The sequence below is a fragment of the Ostrea edulis genome, chromosome 10 (genome assembly GCF_947568905.1).
Source record: "Ostrea edulis chromosome 10, xbOstEdul1.1, whole genome shotgun sequence".
Taxonomy (NCBI): domain Eukaryota; kingdom Metazoa; phylum Mollusca; class Bivalvia; order Ostreida; family Ostreidae; genus Ostrea; species Ostrea edulis.
The window spans coordinates 40466222-40493326 of record NC_079173.1 but is presented as its reverse complement, the minus strand read 5'-3'; the positions used below and the strand labels follow the sequence as shown (position 1 = coordinate 40493326).

Here is a 27105-nt window from a genome sequence, read left to right as displayed (position 1 = left end):
CTTAGTGGTTCTTGAGAAGAAGATTTTTAAAGTTTTTCCCTATATATTTGTGTGTAAAACTTTGATCCACCCCTTGGGGCCCCATCTTATCCCCGGGGGCCATGATTTGAACAAACTTGAATCTGCACTATGTCAGAAAGTTTTCATGTAAAAATCAGCTTTTCTGGCTTAGTGGTTCTTGAGAAGAAGATTTTTAAAGATTTTTCCTATATATTTGTATGTAAAACTTTGATCCCCTATTGTGGCCCCATCCGACCCTAGGGGCCCATGATTTGAACAAACTTGAATCTGCATTATGTCAGGAAGCTTTCATGTAAATCTCAGCTTTTCTGGCTTAGTGGTTCTTGAGAAGATTTTTAAAGTTTTTCCCTATATATTTGTATGTAAAACTTTGATCCCCCCTTGTGGCCCCATCCTACCACCGGGGGCCATGATTTGAACAAACTTGAATCTGCAATATGTCAGGAAGCTTTCAGGTAAATTTCAGCTCTTCTGGCCCAGTGGTTCTTGAGAAAAAGATTTTTAAATGACCCCACCCTATTTTTGCATTTTTGTGATTATCTCCCCTTTGAAAGGGACATGGCCCTTCATTTGAACAAACTTGAAAGCCCTTCACCCAAGGATGCTTTTGGCCAAGTTAGGTTGAAATTGGCCCAGTGGTTCTGGAGAAGAAGTCGAAAATGTGAAAAGTTTACAGACAGACGGACAGACAGACAGACGGACAGACAGACAGACAGACAGACGGATGCCGGACAAAATGTGATCAGAACAGCTCACTTGAACCTTCGGTTCAGGTGAGCTAAAAACTTAAACACTGTGAATGATGGAAAGAAATACAAACTACTTTCCACACAAATTCTCAATCCATATCACCACATATCGAAGATATTTCATATTTCTGTATGTAAATATATTCTATGAAAAGCTTTCACTGCCAAAGCTATACAAGTATCGACCACCCCGACATTTAAAATTTTCCATACCAGCACGTCCAGTTCGTCCAATCCTGTGTGTGTGGGTGTCTATGTCCCTAGCCACATCGTAATTTACAACGGTCTTTATGGAGGGGATATCGAGACCACGGGCTGAAAAAAAGAATTAATTCTTATCAAAACAATACTTTTGATCAGATACATTTATTAAACTTCCACTGAAATTTTATTTGTTCTGAAAAAAAATCTTCATTTCTTTTCTCCTCATAATTGCACTTTACTGACTGACCCAACTTCTATTTAAAAACTTTTTAATATCTATTTCATAAAACTGTACATGTAAATATCAATTGATTAAATTAATTGACAGTGACTTGCCTGCTAACCAAGCTCTATTTAAAAATGTTCGCGTTTTTTATCTATTTAAGGAGGTACTCTACATCGTCATAATGGCTGACTTCCTTTTAAAATATGGATGAAAATATGAATATTAGCAATATTTGTCTATTTATTTAAATAGTTATTGCCTAACTGAGTAGCTCAGTAGGTTAGCACGTCAACTGCTGAACTGTAGATCACGGGATCGAGTCCAGCAGGGGTTTTAATTTTTTTTTCATATTGCTTTGGACTAAAACTGCATTTTTTGACTAAATAAAGTAAATTTGAAAATTTTCTATAATTTCAAAATATTGTTGTACATATCCTCCACTTTTCATCCATATAAAATTTCTCTGGTGTAGCATACCTCCTTAATGTACATTGATTAATTGACGGTGACTTGCCTGCTACGTCTGTTGCCACTAGTATTGGTATCTCCTTCTTCTTAAACGTTGTGATGACTTCATTCCTCTCCATCTGACTCATGTCACCATGCAAAAGACCCACTACAACAAGAATTCAGGACTCATGTCACCATGCAAAATACCCACTAAAACAAGAATTCAGGACTCGTGTCACCATGCAAAAGACCCACTAAAACAAGAATGAAATTCATGCCAAAACAAAATCATAAGTGTCTTGATACTGAAAATATACTAATAAAATTTACTTATCATTCATAAATTTGAAAGGTGTGTATATGTACACATGAATACTGGTGTTATCCCTTACCAGTATTACACATATTTATATGTATGTGAACTCGAGTCAAACACATTGTGATAAATGTAATGAGGCGAAGGGCGAGATCTTGATCATTTAAGAGCGAGAATTGGGTGTGTTAGGGTGAGATTTTTATTGGTGTTGTGACAACCCAGAGTTTGATGAACTTCTAATGCATAAATTGTTGTTTAGCTAAATTTGAAATAAAAATATTTTCTCCTTTTCAAAATCCTGAAACAAGAATAAGACCATCATTTAGCTTTACCCACTTGTATTCATTCAGAAAGGCAAACAACTTAAGCTAAAATGACAAGAATTTCACAAAACACACTTAGACATCTTCACTGTAGAGGTGAAGTGTCAGTACATCTGCACTAGTAATCCACAGGGGTTAAGCCCGTTTTGACCCGAAACTCCTCATACCATAAATAAAGATTTCTAACTCTGATCTAGATAAATCACTACGCACTCACATCAAATGCCTAAAAGATAAAAAAAGGTTTTAAAATACGTAATCTACAAGTCGATGTGCATGAAATAATGTCTTATAAAGGTATCCGATCCAAAAAAAGCATTTATTTTCACAAAAAGTCGATATATGTAGCACTTGTATCTTTTGTGAAAACAAAATGCCTAATTTTTAGTGAGATAAAGATGGCAGAGAGAGAGAGAGAGAGAGAGAGAGAGAGAGAGAGAGAGAGAGAGAGTAGATAATGCCCAGATCTATTTATAGTAAATTAGCTTTTTTAGGACTAGTGAACATTTTTCTTTTTTTTAAAAGAATGTCATCTTGGATGTATGACTCAGTGATTTAATGGGCTCGGTTGGCAATAAAATCCTAGACTAAGAGTGATCATTTGATGTGTGATGTGTCCTGGAAGAACCTTTTCTATCAACATCATCTCTGATCAACAAGCTGTAAATGGGTATCAGGTTTGGCTGGGGGTAAACTGGGGGAATTTAAGACTCCCATCAGTTTGGCAAAAAACGGCAATGAGTACCCACCCCCATTGACCTTGTTGGTTAGAAAACAATCTTCATTAAGTTTTAATTTTACAAAACGCAAGATACATAATATATTAAAGGTACGATACAATCAATATTTCTTATGTTACACTTTATATTAAAGATACGATACAATCAATATTTCTTATGTTACACTTTATATTAAAGATACGATACAATCAACATTTCTTATGTTACACTTTATATTACAATAGTTTAACCTTTCCCAACAAATCAGAGCTTACTTTTAAAATCTCTGGCTCTAAGGTTTGTCGCCAATTCCTCCGCATTAGCTTTCCGTGTCACAAATATCAGCACACTTCCCACTGAAAATAAACCATTCATGTTGAGCATTTAAGGAGGAACAATACTCTGGTCAAAGAAATTTGATACGGATGAAAAGTTGAAGATGTGGACAAAAATATTTTGAAATTAAAAACTTTCAAATTTACTTTATATAGTAAAAAAAAAATGCAGTAGAAAGTGATCTGAAAAAAAATTAAAACCCCTGTTGGACTCAAACCCGCAATCTACAGATCAGTATTCGACACATTAACCGACTGAGCTACCCAGCAAGGGAATTACATCTACATATGTAGATTGAAAAGAAATATACAAGTCGGGGGGGGGGGGGGGGGGGGGGGGGGGGGGCATCTTCTCCTGAAGATATACCAGTGTACCAAGTTTGATGTCTGTCAAGCAAAGGGTTCTCAAGATATTGAGCTGATAGTACATTCGTATGTCCAGTTTGACCCTTGACCTTTGACCATGTGACCTCAATATCAATAGTGGTCATCTTCTCCTGATGATATACCAGTGTACCAAGTTTGATGTCTGTCAAGCAAAGGGTTCTCAAGATATTGAACGGACAGTATATTCCTACATCCAGTTTAACCCCTGATCTTTGACCATGTGACCTCAAAATCAATAGGGGTCATCTTCTCCTGAAGATGTACCGGTGTACCAAGTTTGATGTCTGTCAAGCATCTAGACATCGAGTGGTCAATATATTCCTATGTCCAGGTTGACCTTTGACTATGTGACCTCAAAATGAAAAGGGGTCATCTACTCCTTAGGCTGTACCAGTGTACCAAGTTCGATGTCTGTCAAGCAAAGGGTTTTCAAGATATTGAGCGGACATTATATTCCTGTGTCCAGAGTAGATTCACTCTTGACCTTTTGACCTGAAAAACAATAGGGGTCCTCTTCTACTCATAACTAGCTGCAATAATGTAGCCCTATCCAATTTTTTTTTATACTGACGTTTTCGGGATAGGGCTACAATTCCATAGGATCTCCGTAATGGTGCAAAATAATTTTATGAATAACCGACAATAAACTCTGTGTATTAGTCCCAAATGTTGTTTACACCAAAAGGAGTACCAACTTTGTGCTCGGGCATGTCTAATAAAGGTGTTTTTCATTAAATATAATGTACAGCATGCAAAATTCTTCGTCTGCTCCGCCATGCTTGTTATCGCGAGATCTCGTAGGTGGATCTAATGAAAAGCCTAAACATTGACAATCAGCGCGAAAATGTAGTTACTCGAGCCACTTCGACAAAGAAAGGAAAATCATATTATTGCAGAAAGAATTTACACTCTGCTGTTCGGTTTTTAACTTGATATTAAATTCAAACCTTTTCAATACCGACGAAATAGCTTTCGCCTCCATACTTGTCCATTGATGTAAATACTACCTTATATGGCATATATGCAAATGACTTGACAACCGGAAGTTGAAACTTCAGTACATCAAACATGGCGCACAAATATGAATCGAGAAATTGGAATTTATCGAAATTGTTGAAAACGGTAGAATAGAGCCTCACAAATCTAAAGTTGCAGGTTGTAAATTTATATATTGACTAAGAAACATAGAATATCATTTTATTTACGTAAAGAAAGTCAGGAAATGTTTAGAATGAGCGCAAATGTTGCGGGAGTGAATCACTCCCGCATTTGCACCATTACGGAGATCCTAAGGAGTTGTAGCCCTCTCCCTAAAAAAAAAAAAAAAAAAAAAAAAAAAAAAAAAAATCAGAGAGGGCTACATTATTGCAGCTAACTCATAACCAACCCACATATGAAATATCATTATCATCAAGTGAGGGGTTCTCAAGATATTGAGCGGACAACATGTGGTCTACCGACCAACCGACCGACTGATAGGTGCAAACCAATATGCCCCTCTTCTTTGATAGGGGAGGGGGGCATAAATATCTTAGTAGTCAAGATCCATTATTTGAACATACTTGTTGTGAACTCTACAAGACGCTTAATCAACCATGTCCATTTTGCAGGTCCCAGTGGTAGCATTTCCACAATCTGTGTAATGTCTTCATTTGCCTGACAATACAATCAATCTCATTTTACTAAAATCAAAGAAGTGGTCTAATATACAGCAGAAATATATTGGTACACACACACATAATATGTATTCAATACCTCGCATGCATACTGCATATCTGATGGGTTCTACAGCACTGTTTGTGTTTCCCAGATTGTGGGTCAAATTGAACATGCAGTAAGGTTACCGGTTTCCATTGCTAGATTTTCTATAATTTTAGTGTTAAATTACACCACAAATTCACAAGTATAATTATATTTGTTACGGTTAAACACCGAAACTATACTACCCATATGTTGACTGTGATTGAGCTAACCTACATTTCCCACGGGATAATTATCTATGACGTCAGTTTATCATCACAGCTTATTATCACATCCCACTTTATTTTCAAAGAAACATCAAAAGGCCCTACTTATAAGCAAGAGTTCATGTATATGCAAGTTACCTAACTGAACTTTTAAAGAGATGTGTAGAAATATATATAAAAGTCCTTTAAAGACTCATCTCATGACCATACGGTCCGGGAAAATGTAGGCAGAAATACAGAGAGACAGAACATGGCAGAAATCTACCTGTCCTTGCTTTTTTTTTTATAGTTTTGATATACACAGGACCTGTCTCAGGGACCTCTGCAGAGTCTCTGTGGTCATAGTGTTTGAATAATGGTTGTATTCCTAAGTGTATCTGACACACATTCTACACCTCTCTCTCTCTCTCTCTCTCTCTCTCTCTCTCTCTAACTGCTGGAAGCAAGTGCGCACTCAAACTAAACATGCTATAATTTGACAACATATCGATAGTCATGAACAAATTACTACAGTTCCTCGCATTCCTATAGACGTTATATCATACTATATAAGTTAGAAGTTTGCTCCCTTATACATCCAGAACATTGTATAACTGGCTGTAGGAGATGCGGCTAAACTTTCGCACTGTTTATATATGATGCGATTATTCATACAAAGAAGTATATGCAGATTAGGGGCGATGTCAACACCACAATATTATATCTAAATTGCATTCCTGCACATTACATATTAAAGACTTAAGTATCATACCACAGAGAAATCAATTCAAACATACTGTGAAATCATTAGAATTCGTGGTGGTTCAGTTTTCATGGAATTCGTGGGTACCCCTCACCCACGAATTTACATCCTCAATGACTATTTACATTCCAGAGTTATCTTTCTTACAAATGTATAAATCCACGAAATTACGTCCCCACAAACCCGTAAAAATTCAGCAATCCACGAAAACTGGCCCCCACGAATTTAAATGATTCTACAGTATACAACTTTTCGATTGATAGCAGTAGTAGAGAGACATAAAATATCGAGACATATTTTCCCACGATACGGCTGTAGACCTGTACGTCGATCGTGACGCACTGTTGTCATTGTGACATCACACAGTGTGAAGGGCACGGAGGTACATTTCTGTACAGTGCTGGGATTTTTTTTAAGGAAAGTCTTAAACTGAGATGTGTAGAATCTGTGCCAATATTCCCCCAGAAATTCAAGGAATTATATAAAATTGGTGGTCAGAATATAATAATTAAAGCAACACTAGCTCTAAATCTGAAAAATTTATTTCAATTGTTGTAAAAATGTGCTATTACGATAGTTTTATATGTAACCTTAAACATAATCGTTGATAAAATTAACACTAAGTTTAAGATTTTATCAAAATAAAGATTATGGTTCTATTGAATATATAGCATTACATGTATATAATAGAAATCAATTTTTGTAAAGGAGGACAAAAATGTAATTTTGCCTCATTCAGAGCCTCTCAATAGATTTTCTAACACAATTATCAGTAACAAATAAAGTGCACCGCCACGGCACATGATACGCCCGTCACATATTGTTAACAGTATAGATTGTACCCATTAAAACATTTTTTTTTATATCACCTTAATTAAATGTCACAGTGACCTTAAAGTAGGATGCGACACACCTTCTACCTAAGATGCATTAGTTGACCAATTTTGGTGATTCTAGGTCTAATAGTTTTCAAGTTATGAGCCGGACAAGTTTTTGCCATATATGGCCATATCTTCTTAATGAAAAGTCACAGTGACCTGGTTTTAATGTGCGACACACCTTCTACCCAAGATGTACCTATACAGACAAAGTTTGATGATTCTAGGCCTTGTAGTATTTAAGTTACGGGTCGGACACGAAAAATCTAACAGACGGACGGACAGACGGACGGACATGAACGCCATACCATAAATGTCCCGTCTTAAGACGGGCGTATAAAAATTATAAACCTTTTTATTTTCATTGAAACAGTAAACAAAAATTTTACAAAAAAAATTTTAACAAGAAATTGACAAGTAATATCACTACATGATAAAACAAAGGGTTATGATATATTTTTTTTTAAAAATTCATAATAAGCCTATTAGTAAAAATTCATATTTAATAAAATAGATTACCTCCCCTGCCTCTCCCTGTACAACACGGATAGGATCCAGCAAAATGTCTCGTGCCAGCTTCTCTACTCTTTTCTTGAATGTTGCACTAAACAACATCGCTAAAATTGAAAGTAAAATTGAAAGCATTTCTTCGTTGATAATTATATGATCATTGAATGTTGTACTAAACAACATCACTAAAATTGAAAGTAAAATTGAAAGCATTTCTTCATTGATAATTATATGATCATTGAATGTTGCACTAAACAACATCGCTAAAATTGAAAGTAAAATTGAAAGCATTTCTTCATTGATAATTATATGATCATTGAATGTTGTACTAAACAACATCGCTAAAATTGAAAGCATTTCTTCATTAAATTAATACTTCTACAATCATTTTTTTCATGACCATACACAACATTTCTCAATGATATAAAAGTTTTGACATTTCAACTACAATTCACTTGCATTCATCGCTTTTCTACAAAAAATATTGGGGTATATTAACATATCTGTTTTAGAGTTAGGCTAGCATATTTTGATAGTTCTCGACTGTTGCAAGTAAAAATGGAAAGTCAGCTTTATACATGACAGTAAGTTGTATGAATGGACATTACTATAACAGAGAAGGAGTGAAAAATCTATGGAATATTTCAATAATTGGGTATCAAACCTATGACCGTTGCACTACTAGTTACGTGATCTTACTATTGCATCACCCAGGCCAATATATATTACTACAATATAAAATCCAATCCTATTTTGGAAATAATACAAGACTTTTCATCTCGAGGAAATGAAAAAAATTACTTTAGAGAAAATGTCAGAAATGTTGTGCATGCATGTCCTTAAAACGAGAATTTGCTGAAGTTTCTTGTAGTTTACAGTGTAAATAGTTTACTATAGACATGCTTAGTGCAAATAATATTCTAATTAAAACTGTATCTTGATATTAACAGAATATTACTGTAATTCCTAGTAATACAATCAGCTCTGTGACTGAATTCCTCAGAAATCAGAGGAAAACTGGTCAAAAAAAGGAGGAAAACTCTACCTGGAAAAATTTAATTTTCTGTTACTTTAAATCAAACCTAGAGTGTTTCATTTTTTCAAAAAATTGAGCCATTCAGAGGATTTCCTCTTAAAAGAGGGAAAATCATACTCCTGCAGAATTCAAAGTTTGGTGCAAACAAAAATGAATTTTCAATTAGGATGAAATTTCATTTTCCAGTATGTTGAAAAATCCAATATTTTGTGTATTTTGTTGTGGTTTGAAATTTCTGTGAAATTCACAAAAATTGATCCTTCATGATTCCAAAGTCTCCAATGGGTATCCATTTTGATGACCGACCCATGCTCGTATGCTAATCTCGATTTAACTCAGTTGATGGGAACTTTACATTCGCACTATGTTCAATGACTCATCATCAATAAGTCTCAAACTTACATGTAATTAGCCCATAAAATCATATTCCCCTCAAAATGACACTAAGGTGTTATGTAACATGTATTCCCCTCAAGTTGTCAAGCATGAGTCACAATATTGTGTCATGTAAGATGTATATTTCAGGGAATACATGAAACAAACAGCGTAGTAATGAACGTCAAGTAAACGTAAAACGGGACCTAGAGTTGACAGGATTGGTTAGGATCAATCCACTGGATCGCGACATTGAAATAAGTAGGCCACTTTTGCAAAATATTTTGAAATTGAGAACGCACTAGGAGGTTGTTTTTCTAGCTTTCAGACATTATAATATAGCATTAAATAATCCGTAAAATGTCAACAGATTGCGACATTTAAATACCTTATATCACCGATCACCGACCCTTAATGAGAACCCAGACTTTAATAAATAATTTAATGCGGTGCTATATTTCTGATGATCTACAGGTTGTTTTTCAGAAAGAGATGGATATGTCGAGTGACTTACTTTGTCTGTCCGGCCGTACGTGATTAGCGATGGATCGGACCTGCGGTTCTGTAAAGAGAGACATAGAAACAATCTAATCCCACACAAAAATCTGTGATTCTTCACTATACTACTCACAAACAGCTCATGATATGAAATCATTTCCATACCAACAACGTTCATAGTAACAGTACATGGTATTAAACTGCATTCAATGTACATGTAAACACAGAGGGGTCTGGAAAATTCCAGATGCCACTAATCCGAACGCTTCACCTTCCATACAATTGCACTAGTCTAAGAGTAACCGGATTTTTCCATGTTAATTTGCATCATGAATCTGAAAATTTGTGTTCCAGATTCAGATGGTTAGGGTTTTTTTCATACAAAATGCTAAAATGGCTTAAAAATTGTATCATTAATTCAGACAGTCTTTTTTTTAACGGTCAATCTAACAATTTCAGCAAGGTGTAAATTGTAACGAAAACATATTGCAACACGTACCTGTGTCATATCAACATCTCCCTAATTAGAAGGGGCACAGAATATCATTAGTATTATAGGGTTATTGAAATTATTTTGCTGAATATTGGCAGAGTTGGATTTAAAACATTTGGTCACAAGTTCGCAATCTTTCAAACCTAACCAGTGCTCCAAATATAAGTTCAATAAATCCTTTATCAATTCTGTCGGTGTTACAAAAATTTATCCTTTCACTATCAGAGTTCTGAGACAAAACCTGAACAATGATAGAACGCTGAACAAATGGCGAGTTCTAGGAGAAAGAACAATGAGCTCTACGCGAGTGGTTTGTGAACAGAGAACGCGAGTAGTTTGTGAATGCAAAACTGTGAATGGAGAATGCACGGAGAGCAAATGCTAAATGCATGGTGAACAAACAACAAGTGAATGGACAAAAGTGGAAAAGTAAAATGTTTCAGGGACATGCCATATATCATCATGAATCTTTGTCAAGAACAATGATAGAGATATAAACAAAAATATGGCCACAGTTTTTTTATTTCTTGGTTTACGGATCCGCCGACCCTAATTTCTGGGGAATCGGAAAAAAAATAAAATGCAAATTTCTACTTTTTTTTAAATTCCGCCAATTCTACCCAACATGTCAAATCGAAAATAAAAATAAAATGCATTTTCAATTTTACGAATAGAAAATCATGAAACGCAAACCTATTGATTTGTATTTGGTAATCACTATTCGTTTTGCGAAATATCTTTATTCCGTATTTTTAAAAACCATGTAAACAGATATGGCCACGCACGATGACAGTAACAATACCTATATCGTTCTTGTCGACGAAACAGACGAATTTCATCACGAAAAAAGGAATTGATAGAAATAAAATTAATATTTCTCATACAATTGGCGGTATTCTTGCTGCTAACATAACACAAAATGCAGTGCTGTTTGGGTGTTTAAAGATGAGAGGAAGGTACAGTTGTTAGCGACTTTACTATATTGGATGTTCCATCGTTAAAGTGATAATGTCCTACGGACCCGGTTTGAGTGTGGTGAGGGCCTGTACCAAGACACAGTTAGATTATTCTAACTAGTGACTTTATACCACAGCAGTACATATCATAGTAAATATATTTGAATACATGTACGTGCATCTCTGCCGTCAAAAATCCTAACAGGGAATAGTTCTAACAGTGTGAGAAATTGTTAGATGCATTTGATATCATAATGAACGCCTGTAAAAAATATGACCAGATAAAACTCAGAAAGGTATGCATATTTCTCGTAAATTAGTATACCTTGTGTAGTGGTGGAAAGAATTTGAGTATCAAATAAAAATGAAAAACAAGAAACATTTTCTTTCAAAAAGATGGTAGATAATTCCATGGGCATGTCTATGTGGGGAAAATGGGCTTAAAATTATTTCATAGGAGTATAAGCATTCTGAAATTAAAAATGGAATTATTACATACAATTGTAATTTAGTGCTTATATTAAAAAATTTTTCTTTATGTTTACAATTTGTAAATGTAAAATCTTTATTCAGCATATACAGCAAATTACTGAACATTATATAATTACTGGATACTTTACAACATCAAAGAGATATGACCTTATACATTCTCGGCTTATGTTCTACCAAAGTGTAACATAGATCCATGTATATAGTTATACACTGAATTTGAAATTGCATTTTTTTTTTCAAAATTCATATTAACGTACTAGTCACTCATAAAGAATTTTTTATCTAATATTTTTAAAATACATGTTTTGTTTATTTGTACTCACGAAATAATGTTAATGATTTACTGAAAATAAAACAACGATAGATATTACAAATGTTTATTTTTTTTTCTCCCGACTGACCCTAAATTTTATTTTTAAAATCCGTAAACCAATAAATTAAAAATCTGTGGCCTAAAGCAAATTCACAGGCTTAACACCTTTCTTTAATTAGATTTTTACATTGTATTGCCTATTCTTATGCCCCCCCCCCCCCCCCCCCCCCACCCCCCCCCCCCCCTCCCTCCCCATATGACTCTGCAAAGGAAGCACAGCTTGCTCAGTGAATTTAAGGTCGATTTTCATTAGATTGCAGAAAGTTGAGTAGTGCATAAAAAATTATTGGATGAAATCAGATACAAAAAACAAGTCGGGGCAACAGTTTCACTACAAACACAATAATAATTGTGTCAAATTACCGAATCCCATATCAAACATCCTATCTGCTTCATCAAACACAAGGTACGTCACTCTCTCTAAGCTGGTGGCTTTCTTCTTCACTAAATCGATGAGACGACCCTACAATTACAAATTCAAACACAGCCCTCACCTTTGTTTCATATCTGTCACCTTCCTAATCAACATCATAATCATCATATTGTAATATATAAATACTTAGGTCAATAAAATCATTGACTCTGATTGGCAGTTTCTGAGAAGTTATTTTTATATATTAACATCGGAAATGAATAATGATTTGCATAATCTGCCTCACTTTTACTTCAACAAGAGTAAAGACTCCTGATACAAATCAAAGTCAGAAGTTTAAAAATCACACTTAACAAAAATCTGATGAAATGATTAATAAAAGACCTGAAAGGCCTTATCGGTCACCTGAGTACTAGTTAAAAGTATCACTAGTCCCACAGGTCTAATCGGTCACCTGAGTACTAGTTAAAAGTATCACTATCCCCACAGGTCTTATCGGTCACCTGAGTACTAGTTAAAAGTATCACTAGCCCCACAGGCCTTATCGGTCACCTGAGTACTAGTTAAAAGTATCACTAGCCCCACAGTATTATCGGTCACCTGAGTACTAGTTAAAAGTATCACTAGCCCCACAGGTCTTATCGGTAACCTGAGTACTAGTTAAAAGTATCACTAGCCCCAAAGGTCTAATCGGTCACCTGAGTACTAGTTAAAAGTATCACTAGCCCCACAGGTCTAATCGGTCACCTGAGTACTAGTTAAAAGTATCACTAGCCCCACAGGTCTTATCAGTAACCTGAGTACTAGTTAAAAGTATCACTAGCCCCACAGGCCTTATCGGTCACCTGAGTACTAGTTAAAAGTATCACTAGCCCCACAGGTCTTATCGGTCACCTGAGTACTAGTTAAAAGTATCACTAGCCCCACAGTATTATCGGTCACCTGAGTACTAATTAAAAGTATCACTAGCCCCACAGTATTATCGGTCACCTGAGTACTAATTAAAAGTATCACTAGCCCCACAGTATTATCGGTCACCTGAGTACTAGTTAAAAGTATCACTAGCCCCACAGGTCTTATCGGTAACCTGAGTACTAGTTAAAAGTATCACTAGCCCCACAGGCCTTATCGGTCACCTGAGTACTAGTTAAAAGTATCACTAGCCCCACAGGTCTTATCGGTCACCTGAGTACTAGTTAAAAGTATCACTAGCCCCACAGTATTATCGGTCACCTGAGTACTAATTAAAAGTATCACTAGCCCCACAGTATTATCGGTCACCTGAGTACTAATTAAAAGTATCACTAGCCCCACAGTATTATCGGTCACCTGAGTACTAGTTAAAAGTATCACTAGCCCCACAGGTCTTATCGGTAACCTGAGTACTAGTTAAAAGTATCACTAGCCCCACAGGCCTTATCGGTAACCTAAGTACTAGTTAAAAGTATCACTAGCCCCACAGGTCTTATCGGTCACCTGAGTACTAGTTAAAAGTATCACTAGCCCCACAGGTCTTATCGGTCACCTGAGTACTAATTAAAAGTATCACTAGCCCCACAGTATTATCGGTCACCTGAGTACTAATTAAAAGTATCACTAGCCCCACAGTATTATCGGTCACCTTAGTACTAGTTAAAAGTATCACTAGCCCTATGATCTATGAACTCTACAATAATTCTCCTCTTCTTTGTATCTATAAGCTAAATTCCAATATCCAGCAGCAGCATTTACATGTACATGTATATAAACTGAGATATTTTCTTTTAAACACAAATGCCCCCCAAAAATGTCCATAATGATGAAAGGCTTAATATATGTTATATTGGTGCTATATGACTATTGTGAACCTGCTCTAGAGTCAGAACCCTGGGGTTGCAATATTCCCAATTTTAGTAAACATATCTCTGTATATATAGTGCTCATCATTTGAAAAGAGATCTTTTTAAGTTTAGCTTTTGAATATAGGATTATATTGTTTAGAGAATGGTTCCTGAGACAAAGGTTGTTTCAAATAAAACGAGGATGTGAAGGGGTCCACACTGATGTTCTTTACGATATATTCATGCTTGCAGTGTGTGGTGACCTTCGGAAGGTAAACAAAGTTGAACTTTGTCTCCAAAATATGGTATAAAACCTGCCATCCCATGAAAAAGTGAATCAAATGGACTACAGTCCCTAAAACATTCTACTTTACCATTTTTCCGTTCGCTCACCGAGCGTTCACCGTTCGTTTACCGTGCGCTCTCCGTTCACAGTTTTGCGTTCAGCGTGCGCTCACCGTTCGTTCACCGTTCACAAAGCGTTCAGCGTGCGCTCACCGTTCGTTCATCGTTCAGTATTTTCATTGTCATTCGGAACACCAAAGTGAAAGGACCAATCTTGATAGCAAGGCAAAAATGAAAATTGAACGTGTGCGTAAGAGTGGAAGGATACTTTCTTACTATATCAGAAATTTAATTTTGAACTACAAAGTGTCAGGATTATCCACTGTGAATGTCGAAAGGTTCATTTGAGCTTTTGTTAAAAACAATTCTAAATGAGAGACGAATATAAGAGCTTGCTCTTATGAATTTAACCTAAGTACAAAAAATAAGGCAGTTTCAGGTAATGAAAACCTCTTCCCCTGTGTTCACGATTTAGCATTTACAAGTTCGGACACAAATTATTATTATAATTATTTTGCATTGCTTGACAAGAGTTTTAAACAGGTCACCCCCCCCCCCCCCCCCCCCCCCCCCACTTTGAAAAATAAAAACAAACAAACGATGCTACATAATGTACATTGTACCATATGTACATGTACGTGTCAGAATTTCAAACTGATATGGCTATTTTTACGCCTATATTTATGAATGACATTGTCAATAAACTGATATTTATTACTCTTGCCAAATTTGAAACTTTTATAACATTGGTCCTTAATGCAAAGATGTAATTGTTTATCTGGTACGTTTCTGCATTAGCCTTTAAACATTCTACGGGTAGTTCAGTATAATAAACAGTTTTATCTACATCAAATATATACAAATACTGCACGATCTAACGGCAATCTATGGTCACATCAATAATAAAAATAGAAAGTTTTGTACTGATTATTTTCTCGGGTCGATGTAGCTGCGACAAATGAATGACACAAAATGTAAGTAGGAATATTTAATACTGTTAAGAGTGTTGAGGTGTTGACACAGGGTATACCGTCCGTATTGTTTGTTTACTGCATCTATCTTGACTCCTTTTGGGGATGTTTTGTTTGTTAATTACAGGTATCCCAAACGATTGAGCTTGTAAAGTTTGAAGCCATACATGAACACCTGTTAATTCTGGATGTCACTACACATGTAGACTATAGTGTTTTCCTTTTCACAGGCATTGTTTATATATTATACCCATGCATTAAATGTATCTGTACATTTAATGGTATACACAATGTACATACGAAATTTGCTTTTGTTTGTGTATGACTGTTGCGTGTATTAATGTACAATTTGCGATAATTTCATGAAATATATACATGTATACTCGGTACTTGTACAAAAATATATTACATTGAATATATCCAGAACTGTAAAATATGCCGCATCACGATTCCGGTTTATTTAATTTTTTATTAATTGATGAAATATAGATTACATGTACATGTATTTTATTACTTGATTACGAAATAAGTAAAATCCCAGGGAAAAATCCGAAACATTCCGAGTAAATAGATCATTTTGCGTTCAGTGTGCGCTCAGCGTTCGTTCACCGTTCACTTTGCACTCTGCGTTCGCTCACTGTTCACCAAATTGCGTTCACCGTTCACTCTGCGTTCGTTCACCGTTCGCTCTACGTTCGTTCACCGTTCGCTCTACGTTCGTTCACCGTTCAAGTGGGAAAGAAGAACGTTTCAGGGACTGTAATTGTGCATGCGACTTTCATTATCAAGACTAATTCTGAACAAATCTTAAACTATCATTACAAAAATTAAGATATAAATTGCGAGCACAATAATTATTTGCTATCTCCCCTTACCGGTGTGGCCACGATGATCTCAGCTCCTTCCTGACACGCCTTTGTCTGTTCCCACATACTGCCCCCTCCATACGCACACACCACGTTAATATTATAGATCTTACCAAACTTTTTAGCTTCTTGATAAATCTGCAAAATATCAATCAAGAAATTTTTTTACAAATGCAAACAAATGCAGCGCTCTCTCTATACACTGCCATCTTTTGTCCATTAGCATTACGAGGATGTCATTATGACGAGGATGTCATTATAACGAGGATGTCATTATGACGTGAATGTCATTATGACGAGGATGTCATTATGACGAGGATGTCATTATAACGAGTTTAGTAACGATATCTTTCCTTTTATAGAGGGACAATAATATAAATAATCATGCAGATTTAATGACACAGAAAACACTTACATATCAACACACATTTGTGTAGGCTAATTATACAGTTCTGTTCCTTATTACAATTTGAATTTCTGGATTTTCAGTAATAAATGGATGCATTTTTTTTTTCAGTTCTGTCAGCATTTCAACGAAGAGCAACAGTAAGGACTAAGCCAGAAATCATGAAAAATGCCCCCGTTTCCAAATTTTATAATCTTTTGGGGGTCAAAAGGCTACAACATCTGCTTTCTAAAACAATTAATTTTATCCAGTTTCCTTTACACGCTTTCTTTCTACAGGCTTCTGAATATAGCAATGAAATAAATGCATTTACGTTCTAACGTCATTTTGACGTCGTTGTATTGCTTAGGTAATCCCGTGGGGATCCGGGTTAGAATAGGTCCTCAGTACCCCTTGCTTGCCGTAAGAAGCGACTAAATGGGGCGGTGCTTCGGATGAGACCGCAAAAACTGAGGTCCCGTATCACAGCAGGTGTGGCACGATAAAGATCCCTCCCTGCTCAATGGCCATAAGCGCTGAGCATAGGTCTAAATTTTGCAGCCCTTCACTGGCAGTGGTGACATCTCCATATGAGTAAAATATTCTCTCGAGGGACGATAAACAATATTGAATCAATATTCAATCAATATTTACTCGAATGGCGTAACAGAGAAAAAATGTATCACTTGGTTTTATTCAGTCGTGTATTTGCAGATACATGTACAATGAATATTCATTTTAATACTAAATACGACTTTGTATGAAAAAAAAAGCATTTTGTTCGGCATGTAAGCTTGTGAAATTCAAGATGATGACAGTGTTGTATTGTTCATTTCTTGTCGTTCTCACAAATATTCCGCAAGTGTGTTGTAATCATTAGCGGATTTACGGGAGAGTGGGTTCTGCTTTCCTAAGATTGAAAAGAATTAATGCAATTCATATTTTTTATGGAGAACATGTAAACAAACAACATGAAATTAGATAATTAGAATATTGTGTTCTTTAAAAAGAATATTATCACAAACCTGTTATTTTATCGAATTCTAATTTTTAATCACACTGTTTATATGCATGCCGGTTTAGGCTTCAATTGGACAAGTCTAGTTGAAAGTTCATCAGAACATAAAAATTAGGAATGTTAATTTTCATCGGATAGCCTAGTCGAATACTCGGACGCTTTAGTCGGGAGATAGTCGAGTACTCAGTTAAAAAAACGGGACATGGTATAAGTGTACCTAAGTCATAAGTCACACCTCGGTGCACCTGGATAGCTAAGTACATCGCACGGGATGAAAGGCTGTCGATAACAATTGTTCATCTAGATAGCCGATTAAATTAAAGACATCATATTAATTATCTTTTTATGCGAAATAAACACACTAGGGTATGCTTTTTTCTAAGAAAATCTTGGGGGTGCCCCGTCCGTTTTTTCCAAGGAAATTAACCCAACTTTGAGGATGTGCGTTATACAAGACCCGTAATTAATCCATCACAGTAATTTTTATTTCGATAATGAAATACTGTACAAGCAACAATCAAAATGTATGTGTACTTTGGCATAAAAAGAACCATGTAAATCAAGTTAACGTATGTACTATAAGACTCTCTTATGAGTAGCCATGAAATGTAAGGTAATTCCACTCAAGGGTTGCAAAAAATCTGTGAAACCCGAGGCTTTGCCGTCGGTTTTACCGCTTTTTTGGAACCCCGAGGGCGGAATCACCTTAATATTTCATGGCAACTCATAAGAGAGTATTTTTCTCTCATATTTCTAGAGTTTTCCGTTTTCCTTGTGCCTAGCGATGCCATTTTTAGAAATTTCCAATTAATTAATTTTTCGCTGTATATTAAAAATAACACCAGAATCGAATTCTATGACCCTCATTTTGGCAACTACGTTGTCGACAAAAAATCTACCGACGAGTGTATATTAAGTGAATTGTATTAGAGTTATTCCTCTTTGAATAAATCAATAATCAGGGTGATGCGTGACGTAACTCGACAGTCCATCAGCGCGAAACATTTTGACAGACCTAATCAGAATATGAATCCACAACTGCACGTTTTTTTTCCTTAGAGTAGCATTGCTATTGATATTAAGGTGGGTCCTTAGTCCTGGATTTTGGGGGTTTAAGTAGCATTTTTTTGTTTGGAATCAATCAATTAACATTCAGAGTAATGAAAGAAGGCAAAACAGTTAAGGACTTCCATATTAATTTTCATTACATACACCACTAAAGTCATGTACCCAGATGTAGATTTTTATGAAATTCATTGGAAACAGTTATTTGTTGTTATTTTAATATAAAAACAACAAAATATTTTTTGAATTGCATTTATTTATCGGGAAACATGTCAATAACTAAAACAAGTGTCATTTTCAATATGTTCATCAAGTTTTAGAATAATATGTGCAAAATTATTGAATTAGCGTTATTCTCCAAAATGTTAAAAAACAAACAAATGTGGACGCATTTTCCTTATAGCATGGTTTACATATCATTTTTTCTGTTTATATTAGTAGAGTTACATCAGTTATAGTTATTTATGGGGAAAAAACCATACCTTTCCTTAATAATTTCAAATCTAGAGCTTCCAGATTATGTATACCCCCATAAAAAACTGAAGCCTGGCACCATACAGCTGAGCTATTTAAAATCACTAGGGATTAAAATTTTATGTAATTTCATGAAAAGACACAGATAATGATTCCTTGTCAACTTGGTAAAATGTTTGTCAAAAATAAAGGAAATCTATCGCATTATGGACTTGATAAATAATTTAATGAAAACAGAGTTATTGTCCTTGCATTCAATATTTTGAAACATATCATTGACTATTCAAATATAACTAAGACTTTTGAAATATTTTATAGCTAACAAGATTTTTTACAATAACTATTGAAAAAGATTCCAACAAAATTTATGTTCCTGTCATTAAATCATTGACTTTGCAATATCCTATGACGTCACAGGAGTGTGGAACTACGTTAATTGAGCAGTTATTTAATGACGAGTGTGTGAAGAGAGATTCCAAGTGGTTTTTGTTGGTGGATATGGGCATGGCTAGACTTTCGTTTTCTACGTGTGCAAGGACTCGAGTCTCATGGACATTGAAGGCACTTATTTCACCCGAGACACGGACAGTAGACGTTGACAGAGTGAATGTGGAGGTAGGCCTAGAAGTAATAGACCGTGTGGGCTGGGTTTCTGTGAACTGACTGGCATAATGCACAGGATGACATAGGTGTATGAGGAATTTGTGACTGTTGTTGAGTGTGCAGTAATTGTTCAAGGAATGTGTATTTTTGTGTCCGGTCACATACACCTGGAGATTATCAGGGACATTACAATTTGTCATTTTTTGTACAAGAGCTTTGCAGATGCTAGTGTTCGTCAATCGAGGCGAGGTACATGTAAGTTGCAAGCTAGTTGTGTATTGATTATGACGTCACGGGATATGTAAGATAAACGTCACGTGATATGAAAGAAAGAAATATCTTACATACCTTTCTTTCATAGAATATCTGTATCTTACATACGTAGATATGAGAGAAAATATATTCTTGTTCAAAACAATGTACAATATATTCTTGTTCAAAACAAAAAAAAAATGATTTGGTCGACAATATTGGACGAGGGGCTATTTCCAAGTTTTGTTTAAGTCCGGTTTGTGTTTGTCATTCAAACGTTACAATGTCTCTGCGTTTGAAATTCACTGTTAATTTATGCCTTTAATTACTAGCTAGAAATAAATTCATAATGACATTAGGCTACACTTATCCAGTATGGATAGTGTCTCGAAAAAGTTTTTGTGAACTTCAAGACTGATGTTGATATCAATTTATTTTTCATGAAGAGATCGAATCTCAGTACATAATGATTATAATAAAAACATAATTTTGCACTTCTATCCCCGATTAACACTTTATTTATGTCAAATTGAAAAATGTATAAACTAATTATTTTACCTTACGGTATAAAAATACTGATGTCACCCGTCTATCAATGAAAAAAGATGCTAGACGCAAAGAGCCAGCAGCATTAAGCCATTAACGCCAGATGTCATTTATATCAAAATACAATAAAAAATAAAAATCACAATCATAACAGTAAAAGAAATTGTCAGCTTTTATTCATTTACTCATTTTAAAGTTTATATCCCCATGTCTTTGAATTATTCCTGTTGTTTATTTATCCATTCAAATTCTACTTACACATATTTATTATCTATTTATTCATGTTTAATATTCTTTATAATCTATTCACAATTCATTAACAGTTTGCTTATTCATCTGTTGTTTTTTAATTAGCCTTACGTTTTTATTTAGTCATATCATTTATCTTCTTGTGTGTTTATAAATCAATTTATTTATTTATTTATTATATCAGGGGTGGATACAGGAATTTTTTTTAGAGGGGGGGGTACCATTAATTTTGGTTTTCAAAGGGGGTGTCCACCTTAAAAATGTGTTATTTGCACTTCTTAAAGCACTGTTTTACTGATGAAAGGATGGGGTCTACCCATTAGAAATTAGAAATTTTTTCTTAAAAATTCCCCATAGAGTACCCCATTATGAAGCATGAAAGAGTTGTCTCCCGTCAGTTTTCCCATGGCTACTGTAAACAACAGGGCTTAAATTGCTACCATTTAAAATTATTTTGATCAATATAATTGTATTTTAGTTAAAATATAGCATTGTCTGGAATACATGTATTTTTTTTAATGGGAGTAAGCCCCTGAGAGTAAACTCCATTTGTAATAGGGAGCTGACTTATTTTGTCAGCCTGAAAGGCAACGTCATTCACACCTTTGAAATCTTTTAAAGATACCCATTATATCCATTTTGATCATAATTATTGGGAATTCCCTATCTTCGATCATCGCAACTCGAGTGAGATTCAACAAGTAATGGGATAATCAATATTAACATTAAATAGATTACTGTTTGAATCCAAACATGACAAAACACAAAAATATTCACCACTTAAAACGGTGTGTGTGACAATATAATGATTGTGATATAATGAAGTGATAGTGTATACAGGGGTATCACACAGTGTCTGGGGGGGGTGACAATATAATGATTGTGATATAATGAAGTGGTAGTGTATACAGGTGTATCATACAGTGTCTGTATAAAATATTCCTTCACACATTGTTCTTGCAGCAAGAAACCTTTTTTCTCTGCATCAGAAGGAAAACGAAAGCATTCAAAGGACAGACAACCTCCGAAAGACAGACTTAAGGCAATGGTGTTTTATTTAGAAAATCAGAATGTCTATCTGAGTCGTTTAGGCATATTTTATTAGATAATCACAGAGAATTTTGGACTGTATAGAATATCTTATTTGCAAACAAAACACCATTTTTATCATTCTGAGAAAAATCACTAAAAATTCATGTACAATAATTGAGAGCTTCTATTACTTTTTCGATGGTGAAATCAAGCTTCATACGGGGTGTTTATATGGGCCATTGAATAAATTTTAGTGTGATGAGTCACCTTAATTCCATTAATTTAGTCATCCCTCTTTTGTCAATAATGACTCTAGTACAAAAAAATCCTCCAGAAGAGTGTTGAATAATTCATACACAATTTACAGGTGCTCCGAGATAAACAATGGGGGGTGTACTATACACAATTTACAGGTGCTCCGAGATAAACAATGGGGGGTGTACTATACACAATTTACAGGTGCTCCGAGATAAACGATGGGAAGTGTTCTATACACAATTTACAGGTGCTCCGAGATAAACAATGGGATGTGTACTATACACAATTTACAGGTGCTCTATAATAAACAATGGGTGGTGTTCTATACACAATTTACAGGTGCTCCGAGATAAACGATGGGTGGTGTTCTATACACAATTTACAGGTGCTCCGAGATAAACGATGGGTGGTGTTCTATACACAATTTACAGGTGCTCTATAATAAACGATGGGTGGTGTTCTATACACAATTTACAGGTGCTCCGAGATAAACAATGGGATGTGTTCTATACACAATTTACAGGTGCTCCGAGATAAACAATGGGAATTGTCCTGTACTTACTTGTTGAGACAGTTCTCTGGTTGGTGCCAGAATTAATCCTATTGGCCCATCCCCCTCTTCTAGCTCTCGCTGTATAAACAGAAAATCTATTGTATATTCACAACAGCATATATTAAATGCAGCGTTCAAATCGTAAAGAAGTTTTGTCATGAGTACAGTATATAGTATTTCTGTTTGCATTTCAATTCAGCAACCGTACAAGTAAATTCCTTTGACTATGTGGCGGAGCACTTATTTCAGTGAGAATAGATTGTATTTTTGTGTCAAATAATGAGAAAAGCAGAATCTGTTATTGATATAAATGTGTGATTGGGGAATTCAACAGGAAGGGGGGATAATTCACGGTATACTACAAGCATATCTTATTTTCAAAGTGAAATTCTCTATCCCACACCGGTAAATAAAGGATTATTTTTCTTCAAAACTTTTCCTCTAGTTCTGAGAAAAGTCAAAATCACCCTGATACTCAATTCAACTTACTGGCAAATGCAAAAACTAATTGCACAATCAGGAGGGGCATACCCAAATATGATTTACACGTCACATATTAGCTTAAAAACCTAAGATTGCCTCCTAAAAAACTAATCAAAGTTTGAAGAAAATAAATTTTTAAAAAAAAACATGATATGTCAAGTCAACAACATAGCACTCTGTCTTACCCTGCTATGATGTCATCGATTACGACATAACATATTTTCTATGATTTATGTTACAAGTAGAAGCAAAATATTTTGTATTTGATTCTTCAAATTTGATATAGCTTTCTAAGAGGAAGGCTTGGGTTGTTTAGTTTACATATAGTGTAAATCATTTTAGTATACTAGGCACTTTCTGACTGTCTAATTGGTTTGTGCATTCAATCTCTGCACAGCCTCGTCCTAGACTGTGAATCTTGTCCCCTCGGTGGAATTTCCCAATACCACCAACATGATGAAGGATTCTATTAATTTCTCATGTGTAATGTGAGTATAATCATACTGGTAGTTAAATATGAAAAAATAAAATAATTATTCACTCTCTCCTTCCATGGTAACATAAAAATAATGAATGAAAATGACAGCAAGATTTACGAAATTACATAAAAATAAATTTTCAAAGTAATATGAATCTACAGCAGACAGCCTGGGGAAGGGGGAGATAACTCTTTTTTGATTGTTACTTTTTCAACATTTTCAAAATACTTACTTGATCCATAATGTGAACTAACAATGGCCACAGGAAAGCTGCTGTTTTCCCACTGCCAGTTTTTGCTATGCCTATGATATCTCGTCCATTTAAGGCCAATGGAATACCCTAAATAAAATCCAGATACTTCATGATGAATATTTACATTTACTAGGGCTGAAACTATACACCCCCTTCACGATACGATACATATTGCAATTCTTATGCCACAATTCAATACTTTCAATATGATACAATTTACAGAAGAAACCAAAATAACATTGAAGAAAAGTTTAATTACCAAGATTCACATTCATTATTTTAAAAGCAAAATGTTTCCAAATTGCCAAAATGGTAAGATGCATGTTGGCTCTGATAAAGTTTATTATTATTTTTGTAAGACTCAAGATAAACAACAGTCTGAACGTTATTTTATGCTATTTTGTCCCTCATGCACGAAAAATTATCCTCACAGGCCGAACTTGATGTATTTTACCCAACCAGTTTGTAATAAACGTATCGAACTGAAAATCAAGACAATGAATTGAACATTTAATCAAGGGTTTTTATTGAACAGTATCAGTATTTCGGTGATTCGTTTCAGCCTTAACATTTACCAAATTTTGTCACAATCTTATTAGAATCAGACTTCTTAAATGTAAATATGACATTATCCGTGTACGAAATTAACCATGGACCAATAGACAATGTCTATAGAAAATCGAATCGGTCTATAACAATCGAAATAGCTATAGACCGACTTGTCTATAGGAATTCTGAGTAAAAAAATGGTTCCCTGCCGCTTATTAAAAATATATGAGAAGCAGGACCAGTTTATATGTAGTACGCTGATGTTTCTGTTCAGCCCTTAGCTGTAATAAAATGTTCCACAATGTAATAATTACAAATCATTCGAATGAGATTATTCCATTTTCAACAGGGGGATTGGGTTACTTCAATGTACGCCATTTTTGTGCAAATTCGGAATGTTCTTTTTCGAACGGTTAAAATATGTGGAAGGTGCACGCCCTGGAATCAAAAGGAAAGTGGTCAGTACAACAAGTTCCAGCAAGGCTAAAGTCGCAGAAAATTATGAGAAAACGAAACATAGTAGAAGTGACTCGAATGAAGAATTGGACTGAAACTGAGCTGGATCAAAATGAAAAATAAAACGGAATTCTATTTGAAAAGCTTGTGCATGAAATTGAAAAAGAATATAATTAAACTATCATGAACGAATTACCAAAATCAAATTTGTGTCTATTATTTATTTTTAAATAACAATGAATATTGCATGTTAAATTTTGGTCTATAGGAATTTGTTGTGGCCTATAGGAAATGAAATGACTATGGACCGAAAGTCTATAGGACTTTAAAGTTAGTTTCGCACACTGCATTATACGTGTAACTACACTAAATGTAACAAGGAAATAACATCTGTAAATATTATAACATTACATGTGTAACTGCCAAGTGTTGTTTTGATGTGTCAAATAAAACTAACTCCAAGAGGGGCAGTACACACTGAATGATCATGTACCTGTGCCTGGATGGGAGTTGGTTGTGAAAATTCCGACTTTCTAATGGCACTCATCAAATTTTCGTCAAAACCAAAGTGAGCAAAGCTGGACACTGGTTTGGGAGGATTGAAACCGGAAACCTGTTGGGAAAGGTTACCATGACAACAAACACTGGATATAAACAGTATAGAGAGATGATGAGAAATACATAAAAATCCACATTCCTGTTATTTATATACAATACATCATATACCCTAATGCTTAGTTTTTTGCGCAGTTCGTCCACTTCATTTGGTTGTAGTTTGGCAATGTCTTCATGCTCCAGATAGAAGTTTTTCTCAAACGGTTTGTAGTCAATATCACTGTGATCAATTGGTGGCAAGGGGTCAATAATCTGAAACAATAATCAGAAGTAGCTGTAATGTATTCAACAAGTAGTTCTATTTTCATATATACACATCACTTTTTTTTTTTACTAATGCAGTGCACTCATGAATAATTGCCTTAGTTTCATTAGAAGTTGTACAGATATAACAAGGCAAACAAATTGGAAAATGTAAATATTAATTCATGAACATGATTAAGGCACAAAACTGAGCTTGTCCTGCAATAACTACAATCAATCAATCAATCAATCGATAAATCTATCCCATAATCCCGGGGACTGTTAGGGCATCGCACGATCTGACAATCAGTATTAACCATCAATAACTACAATCAATAAATCTATCCCATAATCCCGGGGACTGTTAGGGCACCGCACGATCTGACAATCAGTATTCACCATCAATAACCACAATGTAACAAATACTAGCTGCGGATTTGTAGCCCTCTGGGAAGATATTGGGACAGACCACAGTCTGCCTCTGGTCTCTCTGGATATTTTCCCACAGAGCTACAGATCTGCACAACATAAATACATAACACAAATTATGATTATTTTTTTAAAAAGTCCCACAATGCTGGAAACTATATCGATGTTACACAGTCAATCCAATGCACTCTCACGTGAATGTATCCATCATTACATTTCTGTGAACTGAACAGAATTTCCCACCATTTTATTTATCTCATTTCATATTCATCCTCATCCATCATTTGACAAAGGGTAAAGTAAATCTCAAGTAGTGAGTCTTATCGAAATCTCAAACAGGACAAATCTCAAGTAGTGAGACATGTCTGGACAAAATCTCCAACAGAACAAAACTCAAGTAGCGAGACATGTCTGGACAACATCTCAAACAGGACAAATCTTAAATAGCGAGATATGACTGATCAAAATCTTAAACAGAACAAATCTCAAGTAGCGAGACATGTCTGGACAAAATCTCAAACAGGACAAATCTTAAATAGCGAGATATGACTGATCAAAATCTTAAACAGAACAAATCTCAAGTAGCGAGACATGTCTGGACAAAATCTCAAACAGGAAAAATCTCAAATAGCAAGTCTTATCGAAATCTCAAGCAGGACAAATCTCAAGTAGCGAGTCTTATCGAAATCTCAAACAGGACAAATCTTAAATAGTGAGATATGTCTGGACAAAATTTTT

At 35.0% G+C, this 27105-nt stretch overlaps 1 protein-coding gene across 3 annotated transcripts in view; it reads right to left on the bottom strand.

Annotated features, from left to right (window-relative positions):
• Nucleotides 1-27105, bottom strand: part of LOC125666095 (ATP-dependent RNA helicase DDX42-like) — a 45876-nt gene that overhangs the window by 8414 nt on the left and 10357 nt on the right. For all 3 annotated transcript variants that reach the window (XM_056151350.1, XM_056151351.1, XM_048899212.2), the window contains 12 exons: nt 25807-25947; nt 25574-25693; nt 24055-24162; nt 22870-22938; nt 16435-16563; nt 12414-12513; nt 9753-9800; nt 7837-7934; nt 5293-5386; nt 3284-3364; nt 1715-1816; nt 984-1085 (listed from right to left, as the gene is read on the bottom strand). In XM_056151350.1, the coding sequence (XP_056007325.1) occupies nt 984-1085; nt 1715-1816; nt 3284-3364; nt 5293-5386; nt 7837-7934; nt 9753-9800; nt 12414-12513; nt 16435-16563; nt 22870-22938; nt 24055-24162; nt 25574-25693; nt 25807-25947 (1192 nt within the window). The remainder of the gene's footprint in view (nt 1-983; nt 1086-1714; nt 1817-3283; nt 3365-5292; nt 5387-7836; nt 7935-9752; nt 9801-12413; nt 12514-16434; nt 16564-22869; nt 22939-24054; nt 24163-25573; nt 25694-25806; nt 25948-27105) is intronic.